The 12,757-nt window shown below is 44.6% G+C and overlaps 1 protein-coding gene across 10 annotated transcripts in view; it reads left to right on the top strand.

Moving 5' to 3' along the window:
• FBXW2 (F-box and WD repeat domain containing 2) overlaps positions 1-12,757 on the top strand; it is a 434,117-nt gene that overhangs the window by 81,087 nt on the left and 340,273 nt on the right. For all 10 annotated transcript variants that reach the window (XM_069609490.1, XM_069609495.1, XM_069609489.1 and 7 more), the window contains one exon: positions 8,516-8,693. In XM_069609490.1, the coding sequence (XP_069465591.1) occupies positions 8,633-8,693 (61 nt within the window). In that variant the 5' untranslated portion in view covers positions 8,516-8,632. The remainder of the gene's footprint in view (positions 1-8,515; positions 8,694-12,757) is intronic.

The following is a 12,757-nucleotide window of genomic DNA, read 5'->3' as shown; positions in this document are numbered from 1 at the left end:
CAGTAATACACAAAAACTAGTACTGCTACTTGGAAGCCTTCCAAGTAGCAGTACTAGTTTTTGTGTATTAATGTAAGGACATCAAGGCAGACTTACATTTTAGCATATCAAGCTATTGGACATTATAGGTATGAACACATTTTCAAAGGGTGCTTTATTGTGTTGCTCGCTTTAACTGTCACAGATTTGCAAGGTGACTGGTCGTCTTTCAGTTGGAAATTCACCATTATGCATAAGAAAGGCTGTGCTGCTGATGACAAAAGAAAGGTGCCGGTTCATTATGCCACTGGCAGTAGAGCCAGGGACGCAGCCTGTGTGTCTCAGGGGGGCTGTGACTTGGGGAAACGGTAGTGCTTGATCATCCGATCCAAGCAGATTTGCCTCGGAAGAAAGAAAAAGAAAATGTGCCAACAGGACCATGTTCCGGATCCTTTGAACAGTTAAAGGCTCTGCACGGATGCCCCGCCCCAAAGCTAACATATCAGGTGGCACGGGGGGGGGGGCTTCAGCCTGGTCAGCTCAATGACATTGTGCCCCTGTTCTCTGTGCCCCTGTTTCTTCAACCTTGCGTCTCTTCCTTACCTGCTTCTATTGTTATAATTAGTTTAGAAGATGGAGAGTCATATGTTATAATAGTTGCCCAGGGTTTGTTTGGACGCAGTGATCCTAGGTCGGGGGTCTGCAACCTTTAGCACTCCACATGGCTTGGACAACTACCAATGTAGTCCATGGTTAAGAATCATGGGAGTTGTAGTCCAAAACTGGAGAGCCAAAGGTTGCAGACCCTTGTCCTAGATGTTGCAACCCATCCGTGGGCTTGCCTACACTGTTTATACATTCTGGGGCTGTTTTGTTTGCTTGAGTGTTTTTAGCCATCGGGAATATGGCATGCCAGACATAAGTGTATGTTTTGACAAATCTTCAATAAAAAGATGAAACGCAAAACCTAGAAGAGCATGGCCATTAAAAATTGCCGCACACGGCGAAGGCGGCATGCCACATCTACATAACAAAATGTTCCATTCACCCCACCCTAGGTCAAGCATGCACCAGACAGAGCTTGTGCCCATTCAGGCGGCCGCGTCCAGAGGGTACTACCCACACCGGGCAGGGCAATCCAGACACCACTAACAAAGAGAAGCATGGTGGTCAGCCCCCAACATGTCGGATCAGAACATCCCAGACACAGTACCAGTGACCCCACAACAACAGGGCCACCAGACAGTGTCGGACTCCCTGCCTGTGCAACTACCTGGCACATTCGATGCCCCTGACACTAGTAACATGGGGCCTGGTGGGTCAGAGACTTTGACCTGTATGTAGGGGCAATTGGCCCAGCCCAGTGGAAGATGCACGTCGGTGGTGCCTACAAAAGCTACCGGCTGGCCCAGCCACAAGAGACGTAATAGACAAGTTCCCGGCTGACTCTATCGACCCGATCCAGGGCCTCAAAACAGCTCTAGCCACATATTTCATGCCCCACACCAATGTGCACTATGAGAGGCAACTCTTCCACACCACTAAGCTGGAAAAAGGAGAGACTATGAATGCTTTTGTAATGAGACTACGCAGCAAAATGTAACACTGCAATTTTGAAAATTACTCTTAACACCAAAGCACTCTGCTCGCAGATCATTGCCGAGTGAGAGTCGCAATCATTCAGGAGAAAACTACTGCAGAAGGCACAGTCCCTGGAGGAAATCCTCATGCTGGCAAGGGCAGAAATGGCTATCAACTCGCAGGTGGAATCATTTGTTAGCTTAAAAGGTCATCTGCTGCAACCCGACAGTGTGCAAAAACTAGCGGTAGCCCCAAGGGAACCGGGCAAACCATTATCGATGGAGGCTATGAGTACTCACATGAAGGCTCATGCCCAGCAATTGGACAACCTTGCTCAGACTGCGGAGAAGAGAATCACTTCAAGTCAGTTTGCTGCCTTGCGAGAGGACCCGGGCAGGAAAATAATGGAGGCACATCGAGCAGGTCGCGCAGGAGGCCCACGACCACTGAAAACTCTCAGCTGCCGTCTTTTCAACGGGGAAAGGAAGGAGAGATCACAGATCAGGAGAGGCAGAGAAGAGAAAGGGAGGAAGAAAGATGGAAGGAAAGCAGACGGTACTGGACGTCCTTGACGAGACCGGATTGCCGCTCGAGGCGTCATGTCCGCTACCTAGTCGAACAATTTCCGACAGATACCCAACAGAGTTCCTCAGAATGGTAACTAAGAAGAAAAGGCTACCTCTACAGTCTATGAAACCAGAACTCAACCAAGCACAGCCCCAAGCACCTAATGCAACTGAACGATACACAAACGCAATTTCTCATGCACATGGGCGGTCATCCACGAACAGGTGTACTGGTCATTACCACACACTCCTAACTTACGCCCAGCAGAAGTAGACATCTACCTGTATGGCTCAAAAATCCCCTTGAGGTATTTGGGGCAGTTTGAGGCACACTGTCGGTATAAAACAGACCATGGACATACCAGTACTAGGGGTGTACCGAACTTGGGCTTCGAGTAAGTATTCGGCTGAATTCCGGCTGAAAAAAAGCTACTCGGCTCCGGCCGAATAGTTTCTTGCTATTCGGCTCTTGCCGAATACTTTGACATTCTCATTTGAATACAATGCAACATGAACTCAGAAAGGCAAATATAGAGCCTCATTACGAGTTTGGAGGCAGCCATGGAGCTATTGCTCAATGGCTGCCTCAAAACCGGGCTCCTTTACTGGGTTCCTGCAATGGGGACTTACCGGGTCATTCCGACATAGGAGGACCCGGTAAGTCCTCATTGCAGGAACCATTCACCATTCGAACCCCCATAGGGCTCAATGGGAATGGGGAGGGAGGTAACAACAGGCACATTACAAGTGTCCCTTTGTTGCCTCCCTCTTCCCCTCGCAGGACCCTGAAAAGACGCCTGGTTTTACCAGACGTCTGATCCGGGTCCTGCAAAGGGAACCTCGTAATACGCACTCCCGTAATGAAGGGGGCGAGTCCCGTACCGGCGTCCTTCATTACGGGAGCGCAAGCCTCGTAATGTGGCCCATAGACTTAGAATTAGACCAGACAAATTGCTATCACACAGCTGAAAAATATCTTGTATTGTAATCTGCTCTTTAGGACATGTTTTGTTACAGATTCTTAGACATAAAAGGTGCTCATCTTTTATACTTAGCCTGTAACAATACAGGAAAATCATTTCTTTTGGGGAATGTTTGTATGCAATGTGCACTTTTTTCAGTTGGAAAAGACAAACTGAAAGAACTGCATAGATACTTTCAGTTCCTGCCATGTCACTTACCATTGTGTACCTCATAGTTCCCCCCTCCCCTCCCCCTTTTTTTCTTTTAAGGACTTGAGTCGTGAGTTTAATATTATCTGATATTTTATCAGGAATTGTAAGTTGCATATGTTTGTGTATTGGCGAGAACGAGTAGCCAGGAAGGTAGCAACATTTGTTTGGGTGGGGTGAATAGGTGAGATGGATTTCACGCATTTCAGATTTCCTCTTGACTTTTGTCCTGCATGAGCCGACATGAACCATTTTATATTATACATTTCTGTGTGAGCTGCAAAGAAGTTTCGAAACTAGACCGCATCAACTTTGCAGCTGCATAGAGAATGCAATGCATCTGATTCACAAAGGCCGTCCTTTTGCATTTGTGAAACCTCCTACTTTAACTGGCACTGAATATGCAACAATCTTCTGTACATTTCGTCGCTTCATTTTAGCTAAATCTGCTTTTTTTCCTGGCTTTTATACTTTAAATAAAGATACTACATTAATTACAATGAAGAGAAATAAAAGTATTGAATGCATTTAAAATGGCGCTTTATTTGTTTTTTTAATAAGTGTTTTTTTAAAGTTTGGAACATGATTTATTAAATAAAGCAACTATTCGGCTTCATATTCGGCTTCGGCCAAATAGTTGACAAACTATTCGGTATTCGGCCGAATACTAAATGTGCTATTTGGTACAGCCCTAACCAGTACACGTGATCTCCACCCCTACAGAGTCTGGGTGTACAATGAGTTTCAAGACAGCAATTGAAATAGAGTAATTCCCATCCTCTATAAGCTCATGGTCCAGAAATACATTGATACTGTGCACAGTATAGAGCAAATCTGCCCGGCCCTGTTCAAAGGAATCAAAAAGCTCCGTAATCGACAAACCGCACTTCACATTGACCCAGAAATACGACCAGTGGCGCAGCATTACTGGGAAATACCATTCAATATCCAGCGACGGGTGGAGGAGTTGCATTTTTTGAGCCCGGACATCATCGAACCAGTGTCAGGCACACGCCCTGGCTGTCGCCCATCGTCCCCGTCCCAAAGAAAGGATCGGCTACCATCCGGCTATGCGTGGACATGAGCAGGTCAAATGAGGCCATTTAACGGGAGAGGCGACTAACCCGGACATGGTTCATCTACTAAACAGCACCAAAGTCTTCCCGAAACTGGACCTAAACAAAGGGTACCATCAGCTAGTCTTATGGCCGGAGGAAAACCGGTACGTTACAACATTCGTAACCCATCTGGGGTTATACAGGTACAAAAGGCTGTGCTTTGGTGTCTCGTCAGCAACTGAAATCTTCCAGGCGGAAATGCACAATGTGATCAAACCTATTCTGAACTGTATCAATTACAGCATGTTAGTCTTCGGCACAACGGAAAAGCACAATGATACACTAGTCCGAGTGTGCATGGCCATGGAAGCAGCCAACCACACTAGATCGCGACAAGTGTGAGTTCAGGAAAGGAACTCTCTGATTTATTTTTTTTTGTCACATTTTCTCAGTGAATGGAATGACACCTGACCCCGAGAAAGTACATGCATTAAACAAGACATCGCCGCCGACTAACGCGCCCTTTATATCAAGGACTTTGCGACAGTAAGTGAGCCCACGAGGGCACTAACGAAGCAACATACACCTTTTCACTGGTCGACAGAATGCAAGGCAAGCTTTGCAGCTATTCGCTACAGAATAGCGAGGGCAGAAAACATGGCCTACTTTGACACGGACAGGGAGACCGAACTGACGGTCGATGCAAGCCAGGTAGGTCTGGGAGGCATATTAGCACAGAAGAGCCCAGTTGGCTCAGGACAGAGACACATTGTTTCATATGCGAGCAGGCGTTTGTCCAAAACTGAACAGGCTTATTCCCAGGCGGAAAAAAGAATGCCTGGCAGTTGTATGGGCCAGCAAACATTTCCACTTATTCCTATACAGAAAACCCTTCACAATCATAACGGACCACCATGCGTTGCTGTTTCTATATGGTAACCCGCAGGCGAAAATGCCACCTAGCATTGCACAAAGGGTCCTACGGCTACAGGATTACTCATTCAATATCATCCACAGACCGGGTAAGGAGGCCAACCTGGCGGACTTCTTGTCGCGCCACCCCAGACCAGAACACACCCTAGAACCATTGTTGGCTGATCAATACATCAGATACCTCATCCACCAGAACATTCTGCAAGGCATAGAACCGGTGGAGCTAGCCAAGGTGGCAGAGGATAACATTGCATTCCAGATAATGATGGAGGGATTGAAGACAGGCAAATGGCGATCAGTTAAAGAAAGAAGTAGAGGGGAGTCGGTAGAAACGAGAAAGGATGTGGACATTCTAATGTTGGTCAGAGACAATCTACTTTTTAAAAGGGAACAAGATCACCATACCAAATCGGCTCAGGAGACGAGTGCTGGACCTTGAACTTGAAGGACAACAAGGGATATTCTCAACAAAAACAATGCTACGCTCGGTGTGGTTTCCAAAGCTGGATGGAATGGTGGTATTTTTACTGAGAGACTGCCCCATGTGCAGCCTAATCACCCCGAATAGACACCCAGACCCACTGAAAATGTCACAGCTACCAGGAGTGTGCCTGGAGTTGACCCAATATACTATTCCTGAATGAGAAGTCAATGACCCCCGGTGTGGGTACGTTTTTGACAAGAATAAGCCGTGGTTTCTAACTGTACACTATTTGGAAAGGACAACCAAGACTAATGCATTAATTTTCTTTTGTCTCTTGTTTTGTTTGTATGTCTCTCCTCTTTACCTCTCCCCATTTAACCATTATTATCTCTTTTTTTTGTGTTTTCTTTTTACAACTGACCAATGAAATTTTGTGATCTGACAATTACACAATCGTATTGTTATATTTGTACTATGATACTGAAAAATGTGTTTACTGTTTTGTTTTTATATCTCTGCCTTGAATGTGTATGACGGAATACATTTGTGCTGTTTATTTAATTTTGCACCAGTTTTGATTACACCAGCCCTAATTTGAAAAAGGCTGTTAGGGGCCGAAACTTGTGTAATTAGAGGGCATTTATCCCACTACAGTTAAAATTAAGATTCATTTTGCAATCCCTACTAACCAGGCGCTTTTATCCTGGATCTTTTTGCATGCCTCGGCATACTAGTTTTATCATTGAAGAAATGGTGTGAAGTTTGTTATTGTTGTTGGCATTTAAATTGGGGGGAGGTGTAGCGTCGGGAGTTGTAGTCCTGGGCTGGCAGGGGTGAGACAAGGGCGTGGGGAGGGAAGTGACGTGGGCTGGAAGGGGAAGGGGCAGTATGTTACATGGAGATGTTGAATAAAGACGTGGAAAATCCTGCTCCGTCTCCGCCTGGTTTATTCCTGCACAGCAAGGTGCGCACAGGTGGCCCCTGATGACCTGAGGTTCCGGTCTTAGCATGGGGGGCCCGACCCGACATGTCTTTATTCTGTTACAGATAAGTGAAAAGGCAGGAAACTCCTAAGGAAAAAAAAACACCTGATTAATGTTTTCGTTCTTTATTCCCCATCTGTCCAAGTTAGAACCCTTGCATGCATTCCACATTACATTACATACATAGCATTCCATAAGCACTCAGCTTGGAAGAGACCATAGGAACCATCACATGGAATAGGCTATTGATTCTGAGTAGGGGGGGCTCCCACCTTTTTACAGACTCGATTTTGTGATAACTTGAAGGTCAATCCAAACTGGAAAACCATTTAACATATCCCATCATCTGTAATGATTCAAGTCCCTGCATGGCTTAGTCAGTGTCGAGCAGTAACTGGTAAAAGTGTATTTTAATCACTAGCCTTCCCATCCCAGATTTAGAATACTCAGTAAAGTTTTATGCCTGGGGGTATTTTTATTTATAATTGAAGCGTGTCAACGGACACTGTTTTATCTATTTAATTTTCTATTCAAACTGCTTTAAAAGAAGGATTATTCCTTTTAGAATGTCATTGTATCCTGCATTCTTCATTCGAGCTTTGAACAAATCTTTGTAGACCATCTTATTCTTTTTAAAAAAAAAAAAAGTTTATCCTAACCGTTGAACATTTTTAGAAGAGGAATGTCCTCCAATATTGCTCAAAGTGACATTTGTAGTCTACCATATTAATACCAGGTTTGGTGCTGTAATCTGTCCCTAAAGTAAGTCAAGTCCCAATTCTGCGTGTATAAATTCAGATGATTTGTTTGCTCTTTGGAAGGAGACTTCTACAAAACAACGGGAGAATTACTCCAGTATGAATGCGGAACTTCTCTGACCTCCCTTGCCCCATAAACCATGAATAGGACAGAGTTAGTCCTCGCACCAGTGGCGCCCTGATATCACCTGCTCATAGTGATGTCAGAACTACTTTTGCCATCACTCCTGATGGCTTCTTTCAGCTGCTGCGGACAGGACAGCTCTTTAATATCGATCTGAAGGATCTGGTATATAGAAACTGAATGCCCCTTTCCCCAACTCGCAGATTTAATAGAATGCAGAAAAATGCTGTGATTGCTCATGTGTAGACCTCGAGAGTAGTCGGTCCCGCATTGGATTTTCCATATAACCAATACATGTACAAATGGCCTCCACTTGTATTCAAGATCCGGAATGTCAAACTTGATTTGGCCTTCAAGGACGAGCTAAGCATGAAGGAAGCACTGATATAGCAAGAGTGCACTGATCTCGACCTTGGCCGTGAGTATCCTAACTCTAAATGTCACATCCTCATCTCCCCAGAGTTCCACCCTCCATTCCAGAACCCACAGTAGGCAGAAATGCACATAAGCCCAAGATAACTATTCCAAAATACAGCATAATAGCCATGAAGGAGTATAACATATGTGACTTAATTTCATTCAATAAACAGTTATCAATGTGATTGTATTGAAGTGTCCTGACATGAAGGAGAAAAAACTGTTGATGATTTGAAATGTATGTTTAAAGTAAACAAAAGGTAGCCTTTGTTCTCCATTTAGACATCCAGTTCTCCAAATCGCATTAACATCGTCAAATCAATGTGGCAGATTTGTTGCATGTGTGCTCGTTGCAAATTCCAAGTCGGTTTACCTCAGGAAATCATCTCTTGTCCCACCTTAATTGAAGTTGAACTATGCAACCTGTTAAGTGCAAATAAATATGAACTTGCCTTACATTGTTTAAAACACTAACCTGTTGTCAGTGGTACAACTCTAACTTCTATTTAATTTTGAATAGATCGCTTTTGAACAGAAATGAGAAAACGAAGTACAGGCCCAAACTACATTCACCTAAGACTCGTCTGCTGATTTACAATAAGAAGTTACTGGATCTGTCCTTTTTAGAAGGTCTCAAATGAAGCCAGCATGCATACTTTGTGTGGGACAAATTAATTTGAAGTCTACAAACTCCTTTGGTATGTGATTGTGAACATGTTCATTTCATATATTAATTTAACAGTAACAGCAGATTAATAGTCTAGTTTGTCATTTTATGACTGCCAGCTTTGTTGCTAAATGCATGCAATACAATATTTATGATTAGTGGCCTTTACATGTTGTCAGTTCTTGTTTTTTCCCAATATAAACATCTCCAAGCCTGCAATTATATTTGACACCATTTCTACTGGAATCATGGCAAAACTGAAAGTTGGTTAGCTAACTAAAGTTCTTGGCGGCAGAAGGTTTCATATTTTTACTTTGCCTTTTACTATATACTTTTACTATACCGTGAATAGTAAACAAAGATGCTGCAGTGAGCAATCGCATTAATAACATGCATGTGTACAATGCACTCAATCATGGCACCTACAATGGGGCTAATTGTGGCTGTGAGGGAAATGTTACAGAAGTTGCAGTTCCTCAATTCCCATGTGTGAACATAAACCTGAGGATATGTGCTGCAGGCATGACCTCAGTACGCTAAATCTCGTAACCATTATTGTGCTCAGAGGGTGGGCACCTGTGCCAGTATTTCGCCATCAGCTTCCATCTGGATATCAATGACGCTCTGTCCAAAAATCTATAGCACACCACAGATTTACATTTAAAAATATCGACAACCAAATGTGCGGTTCAACAGGTAAAGCCGCCTCTACAACAGCACTGTGGCAGTAATTTTCCTCCAGCAATCATACATTTTTTGGCATTACCTTACCATATGAAGAAAATCGGAATGTGGAGCTGCGCATCCTAAACCTTTATCATTCCCTCCTAGAATGTGTGCATGTGAAATGTTTGGGGTATTGTGAAATTGGTTTTAAAACATAGTGCACTAATCTATATTTGGAACTGAAGACCACCAGTCCAGTACGTAGACAGGCAGCCCTCACCACGTTTTTCTGTGATGCTGTAGACACCTGTTCCGATTTCTTAGGGGCTCTATATTACATCGTCTAGCGGAAATGGACATCCTAAATAGTGTAGTAGTCATGTGGGTTAGTGATGTATCCCGTGACAGATGAGAATGGTGGTTTTGCTCGGGATACAAGAATGTCCCCTATAGCAGCCTGATTTATTTCTTTGTATATCATTTTTTTTCCCCCCCCCAAACTGGTTTTCTTCCCCAGGTCAACCCGTGGCTAACGCCGCAAAGTTTTCCTCTACTGTCTGGGGAAACTGGTACTTTTATGTATACGAAAGAGAAATTCAAAGCACAAATCTATTAAGAATTGGTGATCACTGTCCCAAAAATCCCACAATTATACAGTTTACAAGGTCATAACAAAAATATGTATACTTTCATTGCTAAAATCATCAATTTGTTTAAAAAAATAAACTGCTAATGTTGCACAGTATGTAACATTCCAATTAGCATCCACTATACATAAAAATCTGTACAAAATACATTAATATAAAAAAATCAGTACAGCATTTGATTAGACTCCAAACACGTAGGCCTTAGAATAAATCAATATATTTGGCCCCATTGTGGTGTTCTGTAACCTGCCCAACATGTTTCAGTCCCTAAAATTAATTAACAGAACCTTCTTCAGAGGCTGAAAAGCCACAATTTCTTCGTAGATTGACGGATGCGCAAACTGGTTTCCACAGCATAGCAAACGCCCAAGACACTATAGGATAAAACAGGAAAAAGGACAAATCACCAATAACGTTAGTGTAATACCACCACCACCAACTTGGCTCACAGATTGCATCAACCTTGGACGGCAATCTAAATTGTGCTCCTTACTGCACCATCAAACACCAAAGCTCTGTGTGCATGAGGGCCTCTGACTAAAACAGACCACATTTCTAAGACAGTAGCAGCTTGATTTCTGTTGCATACACTGTATCCGATGTAAATAAGCCATCACTGCCACCTAGAGTCTGTGAAGGTGTCCACAACAATCCCACCAAACTGTTCCTTCAGGAAAGTCAAATTCTATGACAAGACAGGAGGCTCGCATTATGCTTTAATCTCTTTAATTACTGCCATTCAGCATTTTCAACAAAACATTTTAAACCTTAACATTTGCTCTTTTTTTTTTCCTTCCTTATGTAAAAAATACCAAATATGAGAGGTTTTAAGTTCTAAAGTCACTGTTCTTTTCTGCACTACCTTCCTGCCTCTTTCTTTTTGCTGCCATTTTGAGATAAGTACCTGTCTCTTATTTCATGATAAGTTTCGGGAATTACCTCAATATTAGCGAAATGATTATTTGTATTACACCTGTTGTCTTCTTGACTAATTTAATGAGGAATTAGTGCTTACCTCACGGGAGTTCAGCGCGCGTACGCGTCGGTTAAGTATATATATTTAGTGACATGCAAGCGTTATCAGGTAAATCAACTTCGGATTTTAATATAACAGGAGCGGGTATCGGAGTCGCGAGCGAACGCGCTCGCCTTAGGCTGCCGGCCCCGCTCTGTCAGATGCTGAGAACGCGGCGGTCTCTAGGACCCAGGGGAGCGGGAGGAGTTCTGCTTCCCGGCATTCCCTGAGGACACCTCAACGCTCGCGCGTAATTATTTCATTATGTTGCGAAGCAGAGAGTGACGGTACGCCTCCACAGCAGGGGAATTCGAAAAAAAAATGATTTTACCGTGCAGAGGGGAGAAAGGGATTATCCTGCTAAAGCAAGGCTGACTCTGAACCCGTAAGGCTTTTACTTCCACTACTAGTACAGCCTTCCCACTCCTCAGTGCTGACAAGCTGATAGTTGGCTTTGCCAACAGCAGTGATGGCTGCATACAGAAGCCCTGGCCGAACGCCATCAACTTCTCCGGAATGGAGTGCAGAAAAATGGGAGGAGGATCCCTCCCACCAGGAAGCTAATTTATCTCAGAGCTTTAAGAAAGTGCTAGGGAACTCGCTTACTCAAGCAGTCTCGTTAGGAGTACAGCCTATAACACAAAGGCTCGAAATTTTGGAGGCGATGATGGCAGAAAGGCAGAAGCAGGTAACTGCCAAGAAAAGGCGGGCAAAGAGCTCAGAGGCAGGGCCGTCAGCCAGACCCCCCGCAGACGGGGTTGAACCAAATGGGTGTAAGGTAGCTCGGAAGAGCAAACACTCTTTGACAACCCCCTCCCCCCCGAGCACTAATGAAAGGGAGGATGCTGCTCCCCAAGATGTAAGCGACCCCGTCGCTAGGCTAAAGAGAGCCTTCCTGGAGGAACAGAAAGAGAGCCAGGACAGACCCCTTACCCCGGGGGTGAATAATTTAGGGGATGATGACGAGGGCTACTTGGCCGATGATGAGGGGGGGAAGGAGAGGAAGACACCTCACGACACTTCGAAGAAAGTGTCGACCCTCAAGATATGGAGAACACCGCTGACCTGTTCGATCCAGAGACTATCAGACACCCAAAATCTTCAGAATGGGTGCCTTCATCCAGGGTGTCAGCGTACATGTCCCAACACATAAGAAAGCCGCTGGACAGATGGCTGCGTTCACGCATGAGGTCAGAGTGCCCTAGGCCAGAAGCTGGCGGAAACTCCAGACCTAGATCCCAAGATGGTCACGTTTGTGACTAAGTCAGCGCGTGATATTAGAAAAGGAATAGACCGCGCCTGGAGAGGATGCCAGGACAAGCTGTTGAACATAGCAGGCCCGCTAGCAAAAATAATGGACCTGGCTGAGAAGGCGAAGGACACCGAGATTCCGGTAGACCCCCTTGCTTTAGGAAACTGGGCCCAGAGGGCAGTGTGTCTTCTGGGAAATGCTAATTGCGCACTTTCGTCAGAAAGGAGGAGAGGAGTCTTATTGAAGATTGGCGAAAAATTAAGCGATCTAGCCTCTTATGAGGCAGGGGAGAATGCCAAAGGCCTATTGTTTGGCAAAGCTTTCGCTAAAGAGATGGTCCAGTTTGTGGGCACATACTCGGCATTAGAGAGAGCTTGGAGCTCAATAAAGAAAATCTTCCCGGGACGTGTTTTTTCCAGGACCGGGCGACACAGGGGCTGAACGTCCGGTCGCTACAACTAGCAGCGCAGGCCCCAGGGACAACAAGCCCAATACTGGGAAGGGAAAGCTCAAGA

The sequence above is a fragment of the Ambystoma mexicanum genome, chromosome 8 (assembly GCF_040938575.1).
Source record: "Ambystoma mexicanum isolate Mex_15411 chromosome 8, UKY_AmexF1_1, whole genome shotgun sequence".
In the NCBI taxonomy this organism is placed as follows: Eukaryota; Metazoa; Chordata; class Amphibia; order Caudata; family Ambystomatidae; genus Ambystoma; species Ambystoma mexicanum.
The sequence above is the reverse complement of the archived record's forward strand: the minus strand, read 5'-3'. Positions and strand labels throughout refer to the sequence as shown.